Raw genomic sequence first — 21,758 nt, 5'->3', positions numbered from 1 at the left:
GCTCACATTTGTGACACTGGAAATCAACCTCTCTGTGATGTAAGCTTTGCCCCGGTTATCTTTTGAACCCCGATAGAGTCAAGTTGAAATGTTTGGAATAAACAATCTGAGTTTGAATCTGTGACAGGAAACAGGGACAAACTCACATGGACCGCGCAATGTTCATTTCGACGTGCGCATTATCGGCATGGTTGAGAAATGGCCAAGTCTGGAAACTGCACGTTTTGGCCGAAGTACTTGAGATGACTTTTAGGAGGGACATCCGATCCTTCCAGTGTACACACACAGAGTCATGTGTTGTAAGAATTTGACACGCAAAAGTTCAGGTCATTGAAATGGCTTCCCAGAAAGTGATTGTGAAGATGTCGACATGTTGCGGATCTTTGCACTTAAAACGACCTTTCTTTTTTTCTTCCATAAATTACGTGAAGCGAGAAAGGAGGCAAATGACCGGAGCAGCTGAAGCTTCTTCTTCACAAAGTGAGGATCGGAATCCATTTGAAACCAAAAATTGACAAATTCAGAAGAAGGCGACGAGATGATCACCGAAAATGTTTCTTTGCCTACCTGAAGCCTTTCGATTATGTTTCTATAGTCTTTGGAGGTCGGAATGGCCGAATCTCGTCTGGAGGTGGTCTTGGCTGACAGTTTCCAGTTGAGGAGGCTCTTCTGGACGACATTATTGGACTTGACGAATAAGTTGTTCACCTGACTGTCCAGATCCACTGGGATGGCGATGGCTCTGCTCTTCGCTGGGTTGGAAAATCATGCAAACTTGTCAAGGACTGATAAATGACACTTTGGCTAATCTTGAAACAACAATTTGTTTCTGGGGCGGTGCTCCTTCCATGTAATACAGGGGAGTCCCAACTTTTTGCAAAGGGAGCCAGATTTGGTGTGTGAAAAATGTAGGGGGGGGGGCAACTTTGGTGGACGTTCTTTACAATTAAAAGCAATTCATTTAAAAACATTTCAGTGAGCCATTCTGTTTTACATTTGATATGTTATTTTCATTTCAGCTATCTTAACTCGTGCACTGCCAGATGATGTGCAACAATGTGTCCACTCCCGTGGCAGGGTTTTCACTCAAAGGACCCACAGATGATTGAGTTTTATCACTACATAAACATTCAATGCAGCGTGAGAAACCTAAGACATGCTTCTTTCATCCAGAAAAAAAAGAGTTAATCATTAAATTATATGGATCTGGTGTTACCTCAGCTTGAAATGGGGACGGCTGTACAAAAGGCTGCACAACCCCCTCCCTCCACCCCAGGAGGGAAAAACATTGCCAGAGGTCTGACCAGCAGTTTATGGGCACCCCCGGCAAGAAAAACCAAAACCCGAACAAATTCTGGAATGGCTCTCCACATCATGCTTTTCAATTCCCGAATAAATTTGGGATGGGCAGTGAATGACTTAAGCATGTGTTTTGGTTCATTTGAAACATGCAATAGACATTGAAAATGGAATATTCACTTCACTTCTCAGAATTGTTCTTTTGTTGATTGTCATAATTTTAGAATTTTGTAAATTAAAAAAATGCTATTTTAGAAAATTGTCATTTTAGAAATTCAGTCAATTACTCAATTACTAAATTTCTGTTCCTATTTGATCCTCTAGATCCCAGCACGTAGCACACAGGTAACAGCGCTATTGCCAAATGTAGTAATTGTACATGCGGGCCCAGATGTTATTGATTTCATGACGTAGGCTGCGGGCCGGATGAAAATTGACCACGGGCCGTATTTGGACCCCGGGCCGGACTTTGGACATGCCTGGTGTAATAACATACCGACGTCTGAGAGGACTTTGATGCAAGCCTCCACAGAAGCTTTCTGGACTGGGTTAAGCCAGTTACAGTGGAAGATTCGGAAAACCCCCTGCAGCAGCTGGACAAACACGGGCTGTCGTGTCTGCATACAAACAATTAAACAAAACAGATATAGCGTTAATAGCACCGCGTTTTGTAGAAGGACAACGTGACCATCGACGGACGAATATTTGAGTATGGTGCAACTCCAGACAGATTTTTGTGAGCTGGCTGTTTGGAAATCATCTGCACAATATGCCAGTGGTGAACAGCTGCTTGTTACTTGGTGAAAAAGAAATGTAATGGCTGTTCTCAGCCCGAGAGGACAATAAATACCTCAGTTATTTTTCCCAGAACGGCAGCCTGCAAAAGACGGTAGTGATGTCATCGATAAATCAATCATTATAATAAGAATAATGACAACAAAACATTTTCTGCTGGAATTCAAATGAAAGCGCCAAGGATGTTTCACACGGGGGGAAACGGAACGTGACAACAAAGCACAACACGACAAACTATTTGGCCCGTCGAACTTCGGGCGATGAGACGGAGTGACCATTTCAAGCCATTGCATCATCTACACCAAGTTCCAGCAAAACCTTGTGCAACACACCCACAGATTTGGGAACAACAAAGTCCGTGTGTGCTGACTAAGCCACGGGAAGGCCACCGAGTGCAGAAAGAGAGCTACTTCCCACCACATTTGCTTGAATCACAGACACGAGAAGGCGGTGGTACCACTTGGGAGAGGTTGGAAAACTATTTACAGGATAGGTCAATGTTACTTACATACACGTTGCGAGCCATCTATGCAGAGAGAAGAATTTGGTAATTTTATCATGTCTGGAGCGTTGAAATCAAAATCAATAATTTAAATCAATGGGTTCACAATATGAACTTTGCGAAGTCAGGTCTGAGATGACATCAAAATTAATAATCCCATTCTGATTGCTCGCGCGCATCAGCGTACCGCAGAATTGCTCGTTTAAAGGCATTCCAAAACCGCCAAGTCAAAAACATAAACACTGATATAGACCGATTTGACCAGGCGGCAAAAACAGACACACAACTGCTGAAAATTGCGATGGCAAAGCAGTTCAATCACCTGCAAACTTGTGCTCTGATCAGAAAAAGGAGAGCTGAAGAAACACGTGACGATGCTCATGACTGTCTCAGTTACATAACACTCCAGCATGGTATCTGCATGCTTCCTGTCACTGGTGTTGTTGCACACCTGGACATAAATAAAGACGTGCGATGACATATCTCATATCATGAGGGAAACCAGCGGGCTTCATTTATTTATTTATTGCTTACCCTACAAATGTCCACCAGGAAGTTTTCAAACAGCTTCCACATGTGGTTGGATGTATAAATCTCCTTCATTTCCACTTCTGTGTCAACATAGCAGTGGTTCAGGAAGTTGATGTAGGCCTTCTTTACCTACAAAATGTGAAATAATATTATTCGGGAAGCTGAGCGGGTGGGTCCAACGTGTTCCTTCCAACGATCTTCTCAGTTCTATGAGGGCAAGGGTGTCAAACTTATTTTTTATCGTGCATAACTAGTTATTATATTTGAAGTAAAAAATGATGACTGTTATTGTGGTCGACATTGGACAATTGGAAATTTTGATTCAGACTTCAACAAGCATCATAGTACTTGACATGCTTGATTAGCTTTCGCAGGCTGAATAAAATGATATGGCGGGCCTGATCTGGTCCCTTGTATTAGAGGAAGAATACGGAGCAAAATCAGAAAGCATTTTGAATATACATTCGGGTTGCTAAGAAGCTAGCTTGCAAGCTTCATTGTATATCTGTGCTATGCGCGACCCGACATCAAGTGCACAGGCCAGACAAATAAAGAGATATTCCCACCTCAGGAACACAGTCTTCATGGGTGACGACCCGCACAATGTCGTCCAGGGGTAAGAGTGAATTGCACTTGATCTCAGTGTAGACATTTTTGCCCTCGGTGCAGACGGCTAACAGTTCGACCAGGTGGATGTGATACATTAACTGGCTGTTGTTGTCCATCCGGTCCCGCTCTGAGCGCATCATTTGAATTAATGCTTGGAAGGAGACACGATCATTGTAGAAGACAAGGACATCCTCTCCGGAGTTTACAAGCTGTGAAGGGGTCAGAATCAAAGCGGGCAGTTAACAGTTGATACGGGAGGCTCGCAACCGTTTCACAGCAAGACAAGGGAAAAAAAAACAAAAAAAGAAAACTAACTTGAATTCTCAAAAACGACTACTGAATCGTTTAAATATGAATGTATGAGCAAAACTTGTGCTGGGTGCTACAATTGTTGGTCCAAAAAGAACGTAAAAAAAGCCCTCAAACCTCAGCCATGACAATGTCTTGACATTTTTTGATGAACTTATTCTCTGCCTTCACGATGGTTTGAAGAAACTTAAGGTATTGGACGTGTCGCCCGTGAGTCTCGGCGCAGTGGACAAAGTGTTGAACCACCCGCTCGTTGATTTCACTGCAGAGTTGGAAGTTATTCATGAAAATGTGTTGCATGGTAATGGCTTCTAGAATCTGAAAGAGCAGAAAAATGGTTCAGGGAACAGCGCGAACGCACCATCAACAAAATAAAAAGCAACACCCGAGGAAACAACAAATACAAGCGATTCAAAGCTCACCCCCGTGTTAAGGAAGAGGTTGAGATGCTTGTGAAGAAGAGTTTGGTTTTGTTGGTTCCCCGCACAGAAATTCTGCAGAAACTCGTGAGCCAGTTTCATAATTTCCTGCATGCGAACATCCTCACCCTATCATAAAAAAAAAAAATAGAATCTCCTTTTTGTTTCTATAAACGTTCAAATTCTCAGCATGTGTTCAACCTCAGAACCGAATAATCTTATTTCAGACACCCAGTTGACAAAATAAAATTGTGTAAATTCACCCAAACACCTTTTCATAGGGGATCTGTAGAAGCTCCAGCACCACGCTGTGTGCCCCCATATTTCTCAAAAGTCTCTGCTGCTGTTTTTTACTCTTCTTCCCAGAGCTCCCCTCCTGGACGCAAAGCATACTGAGACGCAGGAGAATCTGGATGAGAATGGGAGGGGAGGCAGAGTCACTCACAAAGAAGACATTTTCATCAAAGTACAGTACACATGAGTATACCTCTTTCACAACTCGGTAGTTATAGTTGCTGGTGCTTTCTGTACTGCTCTTGTCAGAACCAAGTGAATCCCCCTACAAAACAACCAACACAGATGCTTTAACTAATAACCCAACTGTGCTGCGACGACTTCATTTCCTGCTTCAAAGCCGTGGATACGACACATGTTCGAAGCATAGTGTGTAGCTCGCAGCTGAAATTATCTTAGCTTAGCCTAGTTTGTGGCGAGCATTTGAAAGCCCCTTTGTTCAGCTTAGTTTGTAGTGACCAATTTAAACTATCTTATCTTAGACTAGTTTTGTTGAACAATTGAAACTGGATGAGCTTAGCCTAGTTTGTAGCAAGCAATTAAAACGAGCTTTGATTAGACTACTTTGTAGCAAACAATTGAAATATGATGAGCTTAGCATAGTTTGTAGCTAGCTATTGAAACTACCTTAGCTTAGATTTAGAAAAATGGATTAGATTAGCCTAGTTTGTAGCTAGCAATTGAGACTGCTTGATATTAGCCTTGTTTGGAGAAACAAACAATTCAAACTACCTTAGCTCATACAGACTAGTAATAATAATTTAGCTAACAACTGAAAATATATGAACTTTTTTTTAACTCGTTTGTGCCAAGAAAACCCTGATACCAGTACATAACCTTGATTGAAACTACCTTTGTTACCTTGTTTTTGGTATCTGACTCAAAGGCTCCATCTCCATCCATCCCATCTTCTCCTTGTCTTTTGTAAACCCACAGTTCGGACTTCTCCACAATGGACCGTAGTTGGTCAAGGTCTGATTTGATCTGCTTGTAGTTATCAACATCCTGCCTGGTCACAAGGAGCTGGACCTAGAGCACAGTTTTGAAGAAGAACTGACAGATATATTAAAAAATGGGGAAGATGGAATAGTAATTAAGGGTAAGCCCTACCTGTTTGAAAGCCATGAGAACTTCCTGCCTCTGGCTGAAGTGTCGAAAGAGCAGGTGAAGTGCACCAGAGACGAGAGGAGGGTAGTCGTGCATGGTAAGGTGTAGAAGCACTCTGAGGAAGGTACGTCCACCGTGGTCATCCAGGTCAAGTGGAGTGTTCTCTTCACTAAATGGCCAAAGAAAAATAAGTTCATGACCTTCATCAAATTTTGTTCCATGCTGTTGCTAATGGAGCAAGATGAGTCTGTAATTACCTTCCTCCAAATATTCCTTCTGCCTGCTCTTCAATATTTTCAAAGTCAAGGTTCCCTAAAGGGTTCACATGACATTTTTATTCATTTATTTATTTTTACAATGTTGGAGGAAGCACTCGTACGAGGTCGACTCAATCACAGCTTCACTATCGTCATGCGTTCAACCCCCCACGCCCGCTCCATCCCACGCTGGCTTGCCGTTCATGCCGGTCATGCCGGTCACACCTCAACTTCTTTGCTCTGGTTATATCGACAGGAAATTAAACGATATTATGACCAAAAATACTGCAAACCTGGCATCTGACTGCTGACGTTATTGATTCCATTCTGGGCGGCAGTGTTTTCTAAATGCTGATTGTTTTCATCAAACTCTCGTTTGAAAATACACAGCAGGCAGGAAATCCGATAGTCCAGCCGCACGTTGAGGATAAACTGAAGCAGAAGAAAAGCCAGAGTAAAACCACTGCGTGAGTTGCTCGTTCCAACAAGTATCGCCACACCTGTAGAATTTCGATGACTTTAAGCTTGGTGTCCATGACCATGATGTCTTCTCTCTCCGGTTCTGCTTGGGCTTTAACGACATCGCCCTCTGGCTGATGAGTCGGGGTGGTGTGCAGCAGACCGCCTCCTCGCAGCACCACCTGGGTCATTAGTTCGCCGACTCCGTGGATGGACTTCATCACATTGCTGCCAGCTAGGGAAACATGAGGATCAAATAATGATGGGAAACCAGCAAGAGAGAAGTATCAGGAGCAAGGGCAGGAAGATGCCCACCTTTGTTCTGCTCTTCTTTTTCAATCTTGTTGATGGGGTATACAGTGCTGACATGGACACAATCTAAAATATTCAGCAGGATCTTTGTCAGCCTTAACAGGTCGCTGAAGTTGTAGAAGCCAAAGTATATCAGGTTCCTCGCCAGATTCACCACCTGTGAAAAATTAAATTGAAAACCATGTGCAGAGGAAACCACATGCATGCTTTTATTCTTTCCAGTCAGGGTGATCACAATCAGAAAGCCTTTAATCGTCCGGCAATGGGGAAATTGCCTCATACTATTGCAACACGCTTCCAGATTGGTAAAGCGATTGGCCTGGCCATCTCCCCATTATCTTCATACCCAGATCCAACCTCTGGAGGATTCATTTCAATTCCTGACTGGATCCTAGGTCACCGTGTGATCCCGAAAGGTCATGGCAAGGTTCCCGGCGATATCAAATGAATTTGAACGAATCATAGTTACAACCGAAAAAGAAAAGCAACCAAACACAAATGAGCATTTGTTTTGCATGATGTCGATAAAAGTGTAGATGATTGAAGAAAGAATACCTCAAAGGTGAGCTTGTTTTTCTCCTTGTCAGAGAAGGAAACATTTTGCGACACCACCTCTCTGAGGTAGTTTTCTACAAAATCCATGGTGAGGCAAAAACGCTCCTTGATCTCATCTCTGCTGGTACCATCGTTATCATAGCTGGTAAGACAAAGTCAAAGTCAGACGCGAAACAAAGTCCCCGCCGTCTCTTGAAGCAAGAGGAATATACCCACTCATCGATTGTAATTTGCGAGGGGATCTCAGACCAAAGACGGGCATATTTGACCGGCGTGACCTGCTCCTGGGGATCCCGGTCCACATGCATGTGCAACATGAGGCGACAGAAAGAGGCCCGCAAGTCATAGGGCAGATCCTCATCAGACATACAGCGAAGGATCAAATCCACATCCAGCTGCCCAGAGATCTTATTGATGGCCAAGTACTGACGGTCCAAACACATCCGGGCAAAAAGGTTGAGTTGGCACCTGTCGAGAAATTACGCGCAGGACGTTCGCCAACTGCGGTGCTGCGTGTTTTTTGTTCCCGGTTTATGGAATCAAAATTTCACATGACTAGTGTGAGTGTGCGTTTTAAGTTTCCCGCAAGTGAGTAAACAAGGGCAAGTACAGGTTCAAGAGTATCTGACCTGTAGTAACTGACCACCTCGTAATCCTCCTTCTGACCCTCCTTTGCATCCTGGGCCAACTCTCGAACGCTTTTACTTCGTATATGCTTGAAATTGTCCTTCCAGAACAGCCACACTTCCTCTTCATCTTCAGCTTCGACTGGATTTTCACCGTTTGTTCCTATATCGACCTCAAATCTCGATAAAACTAACCTAATGAACGAGACAACGCTTCAATTTGGTAAAATGCTTCAAATAAAAGCAGCAGATGAGCCGATATGACGAATGAGGCTTCACCTAGTTTCAATGAGGATGTCGCTGTTGGTCGGATCAAGCACTGCGTTGCAGATGAGCTCCTGCGTCACAGGGATGGATTTGTTCATGGACACGCAAAGATCCGACAGGTAGTCCAAAAACCTATGTACACATACAAAAATAAATAAACAGTCAAATAAATAAATATATAAATAAACTAATCTTCTTTTCATTCGGGCTTTTCCCTTCAAGGGGTTGCCACAGCGAATCAGTGCCCTCCATCTTCAGAGGTTTGTTTTGGCCAAGCTTTTACGTCGGATGCCCTTCCTAACACAACCCTCTGTATTTATCCGGGCTCGGGACTGGCACAAGAAGGCTTATGTCCCTTTGTGGCTACTGGACAAGCAACTCGCTCAGTAAAAGGCTCCCAAACACGAACATAAATAAATGAACAAACACACAAATAAGTAAATAATTGAATACATCAATAAATAAATACATATGTAAATAAAAAAACAGAAATAATACCGGAATTATCTTAAACACTAAATTCCCGCACACTGAAAAGACTAGAGTAGGGTTACGTACTCCCTCCTATAAGAACCAGGCAAGAAGTGACCAGCAGCAGCATTGTGGACCAACTGGAAATGCTTCATGGAGGATTTTCAGACTCTAAAGTCAAATGCATGCTTATCAAAAGGAGTCCAAGATGGCGCCCGAGTAGGCAGCCGTCAACAAGTGCTCTCATGAGCCTTGCTTTTTTTGTTTGATTTGTATTGTTTTGTGTTTTCTTTTGTCACTTTGTGTTGTTGTGCGTCGTGTGGAATGGATACGGATTGTTTTTCAGCACTTTTGACCACAACATTCATCAAGGAGGAGACTGTGCTGAGCGGTTGCGCCTTTTCGGCAGCATGAATATGCCAGTACTGTTTTTGAATGGGAGGAATGTCGGTGCCATTCAACTGTCATCACTGGACACCACAGGGGCCATTGTGCTTTTTAGCGCCTGGAATGGGCAGCATCTTCACAGCACCGCTTTGTTCAGCGGAAGGTCGGTGCTGTTGGACAATCTGCGGCTGGATGGATACATGGCTTGAGGAGCCCGCGATAAGAATGAGCGCCGATGCGTATGTGGAACTGTCGCGACTTGGAATTAAAGTGGATTTATGTGGGACAGGAGATGTGAGACAATCTCTTCGTCAATGGATGCTACAGCTGCGTGTTTGCTTTCAACATTTAGCTTGTAGTCGACGTGCACATTCCACCATGATGTCCCTGATCCACTGGTGAAGAGACGCTTTGATCCTCTTCTCTTTCATGTGGAACTGCTTTGTGTAACAAAGAGGGTACAGAAACTGCTTCAGAATGAATGACTGTGTCTTTGTGTTGTCATGTTATTTGTTATTTAGTGTTTTTTTTTTGTTCTTTTGACTTCAAGACGGTGCCGCGAGAGTGGCTGCCTTTCCAGCAGCTCATGTATTTTGTTTTTCTATTTTCATTCCTTTCATAACTTTGCTGCTGTAAAATGTAAATTTCTCCACTGCGAGACTAATTAAGGCAAATCCAATCCAATCTTTAGGACACGATATGTAAAGTATCAAACTTGAGATGATTAAAAAATACAGTCTAAAAAAATGCCGGTCCAAACAAAATAATGGCCAGCAGTTGATATAATTATTTTTATTTTTGTTAACGAGCGATGGAAAGTGAAAAGAAAACAATGTAAAGGTGTAATGGATAGCCAATTGCTATGAACGCACATGAAAAGATAAACAAGCTCAACTTGAGCGTTTTTGCTCCGTACAAATTCGGTTAATCAAATGTTTCTTCAATATAATCTTAAGTAAACTGTTTCATGTTGAAACGCAACATTAACTCGACACACAATTGGCTCCCTTGCTGTAAAATCAAACATCGTGTTTAATTTCATTTACACGGCGGTCGCTCACAAGCTGCGTAATTTGTCAGCGAGAGTGAAAACTCAATTTCGTGGACGTTATTTGAGAACAATATAGTAAAAGATTGCAATCTTTAAAAAAAAACATCCTATTTGTGATCTTAAATAAGGCCAACACATTGCTTTTTTCCTCTACCTTGGCTCACGATTCTTCCTCACAAGAGTGACAAATGTGTCTATCTCCGCAGCAGTGATATGTTTCTCAAGCAACTTCCGGTTATTGTGGAGTAGAGCAGTTATGGTGTCTTCTGCGAGCACATCGTAGCCGATTTGTTTCTGCATGAAGCGAAATTGCTTGGCGATGTATTCCTGCGCAAGGGAGACAATGGGAAGACATTTACGGGGCCCATTGGGTCGAGGCGAAGCGGCGGCCGGCGTTCGCCCACCTGATTCTTTCTGTAGTCCTGCTGAGAGTGGCGCAACACTCTGTAACAAAGCCGACAAATGTGGCGAAAAGGAGCATGGCGTTGGTCACCCAGCTCCTCGAGACGCAGCATGGGACCGTCGCCGCTGTCTGTGAAAGGTGCTTGAAGAAGTTTGAAGATCTAAAAAGAACAGTCAAGCGTGACACTCTGAGCGCCGTACGGTATTTTTACAATCCTATTTTACAAACCTGCTTCAGGATATTTTGTTCTCTCGTGAGTTTCTGTCTTTCTCGGTTTGGTTTGTTGACCATGATCTCCAAAACATCCTGTCCGCTGTTTGGGATGTCTACGACAAAGAAGACGAGATCTTCCAGGAGCTTGGTCACAAACCTGGAGAGGGAATGTATGAGGACGCAACAAAAAGAATGTTCTATAACAGAAACATCAAAATTAAAAGGAGGTTGAAAACCATCATGGTTTACCTTCTTTCATTCTGCGTAATGGTACCCTTTTCCAGTTTGCCCGCGATGGATGCTAACACTTTGCTTGCGTCGTTAGCAAAGTCTAAATCCCGTACCTCGGCTGGTGGCACTGGCACAATGGCAAAAGCTTCTTTGTCTTCTTTCACTGCCGACGTTCCAATCTGAAAACATGGAATGAGTTGAATGTAAATACACCCCAGTTGATAAAAAAAATAAAAAATACGGAAAAAAAAACTTGATTGAACATACCCTTAACATAACTGGCTTTTCTTCCTCTTTGTCAATGGGGATGTTGGTGCTGTGAACCCATGTGTTGGTACACAAGTGTTTTAGCCGCACGTAAGAACTCCTAAAAAGAAATGGATAAATAAATACACAAACAAACAAAAACAAATATAATAAATTAATTACTTGTAACGCTAGAACGACAGATATAGAGACACAGACAGACGGAAGGACGGACAGACAGACGGGGGGAGGGAGGGACGGACGGCTGGATGGACACAGGGATGGACATAGGGATGGAGGGATGACAGACAGAGGGATGGACAGGGACAGACAGACAGACAGACAGACAGACAGACAGACAGACAGACAGACAGACAGACAGACAGACAGACAGACAGAGAGACAGAGAGACAGACAGACAGACAGACAGAGAGATAGATAGATAGATAGATAGATAGATAGATAGATAGATAGATAGATAGATAGATAGATAGATAGATAGATAGATAGATAGATAGATAGATAGATAGATAGATAGATAGATAGATAGATAGATAGATAGATAGATAGATAGATGAAGACTGCAACGGAACAAAAATAAATTAAACTAGAGGATCGAAGTGTCATTTCATACGAAATGAATGCCGGCAGTGATCAGAAAGGGTGAAATAAAGTTTCTTATGGTTTTGGACTGAACTTTTGACAAAGTAGTTGGGTTGTGCGTTTCCTTTTAATACAGAAAGTGCATATAATGGCTCACATGATGAATGGAATAAGAAAATAGGGATGTGTCTTCTTGACATTTGATGACATTTGCTGCTGTGAAATGTAAATTTCTCCACTACGATATGAATGAAGGTACATCCAATCCAATGTGTTAACGATATTCTAATCTAAGGTTACAGGTGAATGTTTTTCGACATTTCAAAGTATGAGGGACAACAGGTGAATTCATGGAGTGACACATGTTTCTTCAAAAGTGTTTTCTTTGCACCTGGGTACCATCGAGTCTCCGCCTCTCAACGTGGTGGGGTCTAATTCAAAGATGGACGAGATCTCCATGCCATCCGGGACCGGGATAAGGGTGTACATGATTTTCTCTTGGGGGGCCCGTAGACGGCCACGTAAAGCTTCGTTATCTGCATCCAGCTGGTTAAAAAAAAAAATTAACAATAAAAAGTACAAAGCAAGAAAACCGAGAACACATAGCTGCAATAGCCTTGAACCTGGGCGATTATGGTGAATGCCTGCCCACTCGTGGAACTTTACGGTAATACACAAATCAGCAATATGTTTTTGTCATAGATGCGCGCCCATTGTAACACACAAAGTAGAAAAACTGACCATTTTGAATGTCTGACATTTTGTTGGTGGGATGATGAATTAATTATAATGCCGGGTGATATTTTTGGGACAATTCATGATGATGTATGTTGTGTGTCTGGAATGTATTAATGTAGTACCTGGAAATTAAAGGGTGCAAAGTCCACCACCTAGAGCACAAAGCAAAAAAAAACATCCGCCATGTATGAACAAACATTCTAAAGAACAATCGTGGAGCCCATCAACACTCATCAAAATGACTTACTGCAGATCGCAGGTCTATTCCCTCTTCCTCGAAGTCGGGGTTCACCTGTGCAAATAACTTTTGATGACTTTTGAGCATGGGGTTTTTCTCCATAACTTTGTGAGTTTATTATTAAAAAACATGGCATTACACAGTAACCAAATTGGACGAGAAGAGATAAAAGATGGAGGCGCTCACCTCTCCTACCTCTGCAGCCAAATAGCAGCCAGTTGCCAAATGTTTAAACCTAAAAAGGCTGTTCCAGTAACCCGCACCTCCGCGACATGGGTCATGGTGAACCACCTGCCAAAGATAAAATGTCAGACAACGTCATAAGACTTTGATGTATACTTGCTATCTTTAAAGCAACGTGACTGATGGGGATGAATTGGGAAAAAAACAGACAAACCTCCACTTCCCAGAGTGCCTTGCTGCTTGTGGCAGACGTGGCAGATTGTCGGCCAGTTGTTCTCAGGAACACATATTGCTTCTTTCTGTGGTCATCACATGTTAGGAACTTTTCCTGCTCTGCGTGGAACAGGCGAACAACGTCGCCCTGCATTGCAAAAATATTTCAGATTCACGTCTGTCGTGTATTTGACAAAAAAAATAAAAAATAAAAACAAAGTCAAAGCAATGGACCAACCCCTTTCAGAATGGTTTCCTTGTTGTCACTCCATTTCATGAATAAAACAACCTTCCAGTTGGTGTTGCAATTGACAGAATTCACCTAGGCAAAAAATGAGGATGAAAAATCAGAGGCCATCAATTTAAAAAGCATATACAGGCAGCACAGCTATATTACATATACACACTTACATATCTATATGCAAACACGATGACCTCATTCTTTTTACATGGAATACATCCTCCAAATAACATTTGAATGAACATGCAATCATACCTCGTTGCAACCTGGATTATCGACGAGCTGGTGACTGCTGGCATGAAGAGGCTGCCCGGCATTCACGGGGTTAAGCACAACTTTGTCCCCAATCACCACCTTCAAGAGTGCGAAGGAAAAATTGGAAATGAAACTTTGTGTTCTATTTGTGCAATGTGACAGATTTTTATTGCTTGTCGCCTCCACTCTCTAGTCTTTTAAATTAGCCATCTTCTGATTGTTTTAGGATGAATGTCACATTATGAACACCAGAGGGCGTTGTAGCTGTAGTTGTATACAGTATACATCTCATCTCATTTTCCGTACCGCTTATTCCTCATTAGGGTCGCAGGGGTTGCTGGAGCCTATCTCAGCTGTCTTCGGGCACGAGGCGGGGGACACCCTGAATTGGTTGTCAGCCAATCGCAGGGCACACAAAGACGTACAACAGTCACTCTCACACTTAGGGACAATTTGGAGTGGTCAATCTGCCTGCCATGCATGTTTTTGGAGTGGGGGAGGAAACCGGAGGACCCGGAGAAAACCCACGCGGGTCCGGGGAGAACATGACTACCGGGCCGCCCTACAGTATACATTGTATATATAATATATATATATGTATATGTCTGTGGCAGTATATATATATATATATATATATATATATATATATATATATATATATATATATATATATATATATATATATATATATATATATATATATATATATATATATATATATATATATATACACACACACACACACACACACACACACACACACACACAGTGGTACCTCGGTTCTCGAACGCCTCACTGTTCGAACAAATCGGTGTTCGAACAAAATATTCTAGATATTATTGCTTCGGCGTTCGAACATCAATCGGTGTTCCAACGCCAATACGACGCGTGAGTGCGTACGCGAGGGTGGGGAGCTGAGCGGCGCACGGGTCTATCGCTCTGTTCGTGACCAACTGTTGTCGCTAGCGGACGTGCTGCATTTTGCTCTAGCGTTTAATATAGGTGTACGAAGAGTTTTAGCCCCTAATCATGCCTCCAAAGAAAGTAAGTGCTGCTTAAAGTGACAAAAGAAAAGTAGTGCGTACAACTATTGCATTTAAGAAAGAAATAATTGCAAAATATGAAGGAGGTGTGCGAGTGTCTGATCTGGCGAGGGAATACAGCATGGCGAAATCTACGATCAGTACGATATTAAAGAATAAGGAGGCTGTGAAATCTAGTGATGTTGCTGTGGGAGTGAGAGCAAGTGTCATTGGATAGATATTTTCAGAGAAAAGAACATCCTGTAGCCGAGTCATCCGCTGTCACGTTCCGAGCGAGAGTGACTTCAGATGACTCGTCGGAACGTAGTGGAATGTGTGGCATTCCAAAACAGACACGTACTCACCAAGCAGGATGTTTATTCATAAATAAAAGAAAACACAGCGAGTAAGAAGGCAGGGGGTGATCCGACCCGCTTGCACACGAGGGTGCAAAATGACGCAATCCCGGAAGATGACATAAATTTACGGGACGCAGGGAAAATACCTCGGACCGGATACACTCGCGCATCGACGGAAGAGTCCAGGTACGGTGGCGAGTTGAGTCAATCATCCGGCATTGGCGAGGTGATCGCGAACCGTATAAATGCCCCGTGTCCGTGATTAGAGAATTACAGCGGGTGGAGAACGGCCGGGAGAGGCAGACCCCCCGCTGTCAACTCGCAAGTGACAGGAGAAAAGAGGTAGTTTCGGTGTTAAAAAAAAAAATCGCTCTTCGAACAGGGTCCTGGAACGAATTATGGTTGAGAACCGAGGTACCACTGTATATATATATATAATTTGAGTCATCAGAGGTGATACCAAGTGAGTCTATACTCACACTGTCCCCCAGGGAGCGCAATTTGTAGAAAGGTTGGATGTAGAACCAGGACCCCTCATTTCCAGCTGAGTCAAGTGTCACCCTCATGGCATTCTTTTCCAGCAGTGCGGGTAAACGCTTGTTCACGGTCAGGTACTTATTGCTTTTCAAATGCAGCAGCTTGGGAGAAAGCAAATCAAATGAGCGTAATTTTCGACAGTCCCATCGCCATCAATGGCACAAAGCGCAGAGCGAGAACATCATCTTCTTGGGTGGGTGAGAGTACCTGAATGACATTTCCATATTGGATGACTGATCCGAGCAACTTGCGATTTTCCGACTCATTCTGCTTCTTTTCCAAGTCAGCCGCATGCTTCGTCAAAGAGGAATGGGAACAATTACACCTCAAATCAAATACCTTGGAGCAAAATGTTGATCTCGGCGGGTTGGGGACGCCATTACAATGTTTCTTCTCCTCCACTTATAAAGCGCACAACAAATGAATGAATTTGTGACTGCAAGGACTCTTGCTTCAAATACCACATTCGACCTTTCTGTCAATGTTCCGTGTTCATCTGTGCTAAATTCCTTTGACGCTGTGTCCTTGACCCTTTTAAAGGATGTAGCTCACCAGTCGAAGCCATTTGGCTCCCCCTGTGACTCTCGTCCTCCACATTTCTTTAAGGAAGTTTTCCCGAGTATTGGCACATCGGTCTTAGCCATTATCAACAACAGCCTCTCTTCTTGCATTGTCCGCCAACAGTTTAAACATGCTGTTGTCCCACCCTTGATCAAGAAACCTGGTCTTGATCAAGATATCAAGATATATGTACTGTCAGATTTTAGGCCCATTTCGAAAATGCCTTTCATCTCAAAATTGCTTGAAAAAGTTGTGCACATGCAGTTGAAAAGTCGTCCAGACAGGTTTCAAGAAGATGCATAGCACAGAGCCAGTCCTGTTACAGGTTTCTAATGACTTCCTCCTGGCCAATGACACTGGAGATTTTGTGTGTCTGGTTTTATTAGATCCGACTGTAGCATTTGATACAGTGGATCACAGTATTCTACTGTCTCGTTTCCAGCACTTGGTGGGCATCACGGGTAGTGCTCTTGACTGGTTTAGGTCCTACCTTTCTGACAGGAACCTTTTGTGTTCGCCTTGGCTGCTCTGGGTCACGTACTGTCCCTCTGTCATGTGGTGTTCCACAGGGGTCAATTTTGGGACCAATGTTGTTCTCACTATAACTGCTCCCACTAGGTTCCATCCGAAGGAAACATGGTATTTCATTCTGCTGCAATGATTATCAATGATCAGATCTATGTCCCACTAAGCAAAAAAAGACACTTTCTCCATAAGGCCACTTTTATCCTGCCAGGAGGAAATCAAAACCTGGATGGCACAAAACGTCTTGAACTTCAATGAAAAGAAGACAGAAGTGATACTTTCGCATGAGCAGCTAGAAGCAGTAATTCATGCCTTTGTCACAACTCGGCTCGATTACGGTAGTGCGCTTTACTTTGGAGTCAGCCAATCATCTTGACTGGTACTCGTAAGAGGGAGCACATAACTCCTACTCTGGCATCACTTTACTGGCTCCTTATACTTTTTTGAGTTCTTTTCAAGATCTTATTATTTGTCTTCAAATCTTTAAATGGCCTGGCTCCTCCTTACCTCTCCGAGCTCATTCACCTTTACACACCTTCCCGACACCTCAGGTCTGCTGACCAGATATTACTCCATGGGCCAAAATCTAATTGGAGGCTCATTTGCATAGTATAAGAGTATATTAGCATAAAGATCATTGAAAATTCAAAATTGCCTTTATCGAAGGTGTTTAGCTCCTGGAGATTTTACACTGAATTTGTGACAAAATGTATTGATTCCAAGTTGAGTTTACAGTTTAACCTTACACGTCAACCAAAAGCGTTTCTAATATTGTGATGGCTTTACTTAGCTACATGACAGGAGAGTTTTAAACCGAAAAAATGCACAGGAAGGAATGAAGAATAGTTTTGGAAAAAATGCTGATGCAGCACAAAGGAAATGGACAACCTATTTAAGGGTAAAGCTGCAGATATGAAAATGCGCTCACCGCAACAGATTCATTCACATGAAGATTGGGATGGGGGGGGGGGGGCTTACATGCAGTTTGTTGAGAAGAACAGCGTCAGTGGTGCTGTTGCCTCCAGGTTTTGCTGCCTTCCAGAATTGTTTCTGCGCAGAGTATCTGTTCATGGGACACAGTTTGAAAAGGCAATCTAGGGACAGAGGTAGAAATAACACAAAACTTGCATTACAAGAGGGTGCATGAGTACAGCCGTTTCACACCACCTCACAGGCTCTTTATGTTAAAAAAAAAAAAAAAAAAAATCGCTCAACGGGTAGCAAGTCACTTTTAAATTCCAGTTGTTATATTTTGAGCGATTTTTGTTGTATTGGAAAATATTTGCAAAATAATAGATGAAACAAAATAATAATAAGAAGAATAATACATTTCCTTTATAAGCGCCTTTCTAAACTCTCAAAGACACTTTACAGTCACAGCGGAGAGCATGTATCAATTTGTACTTTCACTGGCATGTTTGAGGAAGGACAATTGCAAGTTATTTGCTTTGCTATATGAAGAATCAAGTTCCATAATTTCAGACTCATTACAGAAAGCCTGTGGTAGGCCCTCGCCTTACCTCTGAATTTTTTGGGCGGGTTGTTCAGGTCACCCGTGTCAGGTTGAACCACGCAGCGGTCATCCACCAGCCTAAAGAAACAGGTTCCAAAATCGACGTTATTACTTCCCATCTTAAGTCTCAATTGTAGACGCATAAATCCAAATGTAGAGTTTTATTTAAACAAATGACTGTACTTTCCTCAATTTTCCTGATAAAAGAATTGCCTCCATTAGAAGGCGTCCGATTAATAAATATGAGTGAATAACAGGTTCATGTCAAGAAGCCCGAGGAATGAATGTCAAATGTTTGTTTACATCACAGGTGTAAAACACAAGGCCCGGGGACCAAATCCGGTCCGCCCCATTATTTTATTTGTCCAGCGAAAGTAAATTAAACATGTCAAATTCCACGATGCTTTTTTACTGCTTCAGTTGTTGTTAAAGTGCTATCGATGAGAAGGTTTCTTCAGCCGTCATCTGTACTTTTTGAAGGTGTCGGACGTTTCGCCTCCTATCCAAGAGGCTTCGTCAGCAAACTAATGTCTGACTGGTCGTATCGGCCCCATTTATATATCCCTAATGTCCAGACATGGTGGCGCCAGACACAGCTATGATAGGTCCCTACTCTCAGGTTGGGGGGAGCAGAGGACCACTCCCTGTGGCCCCACTGATTGTTCCTACATTCCTGACTAACGACTGGCCTATTTCCCCCACTCCCATCGGTATCACCTCATCAGCATTACGAATGTTGCCTAACCTGTGTTGCTTAAGCAGGCTATTGTATGAATGATCCAAATTGAACCTCACCCCACCAGACCACAGGGATAATACTAGTGGGCCTCAATCGGCAGTACATTTGCACCTAAAAGCTAGCAACCACTCATTTGACGACAATGAGGTTAAAATCTTAGCGAAAGAACATAGATGGTTTGAAAAGGGGGTAAAAGAAGCGATTCTCATAAAACAACTAAATCCTTCATTAAACCGGTCTGGTGGGGTGAGGTTCAATTTGGATCGTTCATACAATAGCCTGCTTAAGCAACACAGGTTAGGCAACATTCGCAATGCTGTCTTTTTGTAGGAGTCAAGGATGTTACCAGAGAGGGTTCTACACTTACCCCAAGGTGCTGATGAATCCACTGGTGGTGCCCTCTGCATACAGGGAACAAATGTCCCCAATATGGAGGAAACTGGACATCTTGTCTGACATCGCCGCTTCACGCTCAACAGCTCCTGAAAATTAGCACCAAAAGGAATTCATCGCATTTCAATCACTTCGAAGTAGCACTGCGGTGCATTTTGCACAAAAGAGGCCACGATTGCAAGACTGTTTAATTTTTTTTTTTTTTTATGTTAACTGTTTACGTTTTGTTTATGTTAAGAAACCAGCTCTGGAACAATGGTTGAAATAGCATTCATGCTACTTCCAACCGCATTTACACTGTTTATTCATTTGTTGATGAATGTGCACTCTCCCATTGAACAGAGTTCGGCTGGCAAGCGGTTCAGTGTGTCCCCACCCAACCGGCGGGGAGTCCCTCCACCACGCCCCACGAAGATAAAAACAAACAGAAAATGGGTGGATGGATGTCCCAAATGAAACAATAAATAAATACACAGATAAACAAATAAATACATAAATAAATGCATGCATACATACAAACAGACAGACATACGCACGCACGCACACACACACACACGTGCACGCACGCACACACACACACACACACACACACACACACACACACACACACACACACACACACACACACACACACACACACACACACGCATACCTATACATAGCAAATTTTTCCATTGTGGGACTATTAACGCATTCACTGCTAGACCATGTGGAAAAAATGTGTCCACTTTTTTTTTTGTCATTCTTACTCAAATTGCAGGACCCACAAAGTATTGAGTTTTAAGACAATATAAACATTCAATGCAGCGTAAGAAACCTTGGACTCTCTTCTTTCATCAGAAAAAAGAGTTAATTCCTAAATTATATGGGTCTGGAGTTATCAAAACTTGAAACAGGGGCAGCTGTAGAAAATACACTACAATACATACGTACATAGTGATTAATATAGCGCTTTAACAACAGCTGAAACTGTAACAAAGAGCTAATATGAACAAAAGGCAAATGCTGCCCACTTTTGGAAGGGAAAAACATTGCCAGAGGTCTGACCAGCACATTATCGGCACCACAGCAAGAAAAACCAAAACTCGAACAAATTTGAGAATGGCGCTTCATGTCATGCATTTCAATTCCCGAATAAATTCGGGAATAGCAGTGAATGAGTTAAAGGCTTTCTGATTGTGATACATACACAAATAAATAGCCAAACAAAAAAATAAATAAATACAGAAATAAATAAACAAATAAATAATCAAATAAACAAATAAATAATCAAATAAACAAATAAATAACAAACAAATCAATCAATCAATCACTTGATAAACAAAAAAACAATACATCAAACAACAAGAAAATAAATACATAAGCAAATAAATAAATACAGTAAAGTCTCGTTATATCGATATTCTCGGGAGTCGAAAAAAATATCGATATAAGGGACTATTGATATATCCGATCCTGCGGGCATGTAATTTTCTCCTTGAGTTCATAGAAATAGTATCGTAATAAGCAGTACTATCGATATAACCGATATCGATATAACGAGACTTTACTGTAAATAAATAAATACATAAATAAATACAAATATACACGCACGGAGACATTTATTATCTATGCAAAGATATTTTCAATGCGTAGAAAGAAATTTATATGTGTTACTATTATTATAATAATTATTGTTATTAACTCATCCTGACTTTGCCAAAACTTAAGTCACTCCAGGCATACATAACGAGCTTAATTTTAACATTGCATTGGACATTGAAGTACACTAAAACATTCACACAAATAACAGCCAACAACGGTACACAAAGTGACACAGATTAACCTGTCACATTCATGATGAAACTTTCTATACTGTATTTCGTTGTTTCGTGAATGTGATATTCATGATGAGACTCGAGCGGCTCAAGCACGGACACGGTCCAATTAAATCATCATTAAATTGATCTCACTTTCAATCATCGCTCTTTCCGAAGCTATTGTTTACCACACAGATAGCGTAATTAATAGATAGAGAGAGAGAGAGAGAGAAAGAGAGAAAAATAACAGTCAGAGATGACAATTCGCGCGTGGGCAATTTCCTTCACGAGGATGCTGAAAGCTCAAACAGTCGACATTATTCATTACCTGGTCGAAATGAAGTTAAGGCGGCAAACCAGCCACGGAAACGGATGCTAATTAGGTCAGCACAGGATCAATTCCTCCGTGCTATCCTCGGTTAAGTCCCCATGGTGGTGGAAGTCCAGGTAGGGAGAGAGTGAGAGCGAACGGCGTTTCTCTGACAAGCGAGCAACA

At 42.2% G+C, this 21,758-nt stretch overlaps 1 protein-coding gene across 10 annotated transcripts in view; it reads right to left on the bottom strand.

The window, feature by feature from the left end:
- The window catches only part of itpr1b (inositol 1,4,5-trisphosphate receptor, type 1b), a 67,167-nt gene extending 45,409 nt beyond the window's left edge, over nucleotides 1-21,758 (bottom strand). For 4 of the 10 annotated variants that reach the window (XM_089009534.1, XM_089009536.1, XM_089009538.1 and 1 more), the window contains exons 1-39: nucleotides 21,591-21,758; nucleotides 19,438-19,552; nucleotides 18,339-18,409; nucleotides 17,797-17,912; nucleotides 15,940-16,026; nucleotides 15,675-15,833; nucleotides 13,815-13,913; nucleotides 13,557-13,640; nucleotides 13,320-13,466; nucleotides 13,109-13,213; nucleotides 12,932-12,976; nucleotides 12,807-12,836; nucleotides 12,338-12,492; nucleotides 11,365-11,464; nucleotides 11,116-11,276; nucleotides 10,882-11,023; nucleotides 10,655-10,813; nucleotides 10,405-10,577; nucleotides 8,354-8,473; nucleotides 8,078-8,269; nucleotides 7,665-7,916; nucleotides 7,449-7,590; nucleotides 6,897-7,050; nucleotides 6,623-6,816; nucleotides 6,416-6,554; nucleotides 6,123-6,177; nucleotides 5,869-6,034; nucleotides 5,620-5,787; nucleotides 4,952-5,023; nucleotides 4,736-4,873; nucleotides 4,468-4,593; nucleotides 4,163-4,363; nucleotides 3,694-3,945; nucleotides 3,131-3,256; nucleotides 2,919-3,047; nucleotides 2,603-2,620; nucleotides 2,150-2,176; nucleotides 1,796-1,916; nucleotides 568-752 (exon numbers count right to left, since the gene is read on the bottom strand). In XM_089009534.1, coding sequence (XP_088865660.1) covers nucleotides 568-752; nucleotides 1,796-1,916; nucleotides 2,150-2,176; nucleotides 2,603-2,620; nucleotides 2,919-3,047; nucleotides 3,131-3,256; nucleotides 3,694-3,945; nucleotides 4,163-4,363; nucleotides 4,468-4,593; nucleotides 4,736-4,873; nucleotides 4,952-5,023; nucleotides 5,620-5,787; nucleotides 5,869-6,034; nucleotides 6,123-6,177; nucleotides 6,416-6,554; nucleotides 6,623-6,816; nucleotides 6,897-7,050; nucleotides 7,449-7,590; nucleotides 7,665-7,916; nucleotides 8,078-8,269; nucleotides 8,354-8,473; nucleotides 10,405-10,577; nucleotides 10,655-10,813; nucleotides 10,882-11,023; nucleotides 11,116-11,276; nucleotides 11,365-11,464; nucleotides 12,338-12,492; nucleotides 12,807-12,836; nucleotides 12,932-12,976; nucleotides 13,109-13,213; nucleotides 13,320-13,466; nucleotides 13,557-13,640; nucleotides 13,815-13,913; nucleotides 15,675-15,833; nucleotides 15,940-16,026; nucleotides 17,797-17,912; nucleotides 18,339-18,409; nucleotides 19,438-19,529 — 4,902 coding nt within the window. In that variant the 5' untranslated portion in view covers nucleotides 19,530-19,552; nucleotides 21,591-21,758. The remainder of the gene's footprint in view (nucleotides 1-567; nucleotides 753-1,795; nucleotides 1,917-2,149; nucleotides 2,177-2,602; nucleotides 2,621-2,918; nucleotides 3,048-3,130; nucleotides 3,257-3,693; nucleotides 3,946-4,162; nucleotides 4,364-4,467; nucleotides 4,594-4,735; nucleotides 4,874-4,951; nucleotides 5,024-5,619; nucleotides 5,788-5,868; nucleotides 6,035-6,122; nucleotides 6,178-6,415; nucleotides 6,555-6,622; nucleotides 6,817-6,896; nucleotides 7,051-7,448; nucleotides 7,591-7,664; nucleotides 7,917-8,077; nucleotides 8,270-8,353; nucleotides 8,474-10,404; nucleotides 10,578-10,654; nucleotides 10,814-10,881; nucleotides 11,024-11,115; nucleotides 11,277-11,364; nucleotides 11,465-12,337; nucleotides 12,493-12,806; nucleotides 12,837-12,931; nucleotides 12,977-13,108; nucleotides 13,214-13,319; nucleotides 13,467-13,556; nucleotides 13,641-13,814; nucleotides 13,914-15,674; nucleotides 15,834-15,939; nucleotides 16,027-17,796; nucleotides 17,913-18,338; nucleotides 18,410-19,437; nucleotides 19,553-21,590) is intronic. The other 6 variants (XM_089009544.1, XM_089009539.1, XM_089009542.1 and 3 more) reach the window with 4 other exon arrangements.

This window comes from Hippocampus bargibanti, linkage group LG12 (assembly GCF_051943395.1).
Source record: "Hippocampus bargibanti isolate YZ-2025 linkage group LG12, ASM5194339v1, whole genome shotgun sequence".
Lineage (NCBI taxonomy): Eukaryota > Metazoa > Chordata > Actinopteri > Syngnathiformes > Syngnathidae > Hippocampus > Hippocampus bargibanti.
This window is presented reverse-complemented; position numbering and strand designations above follow the sequence as displayed.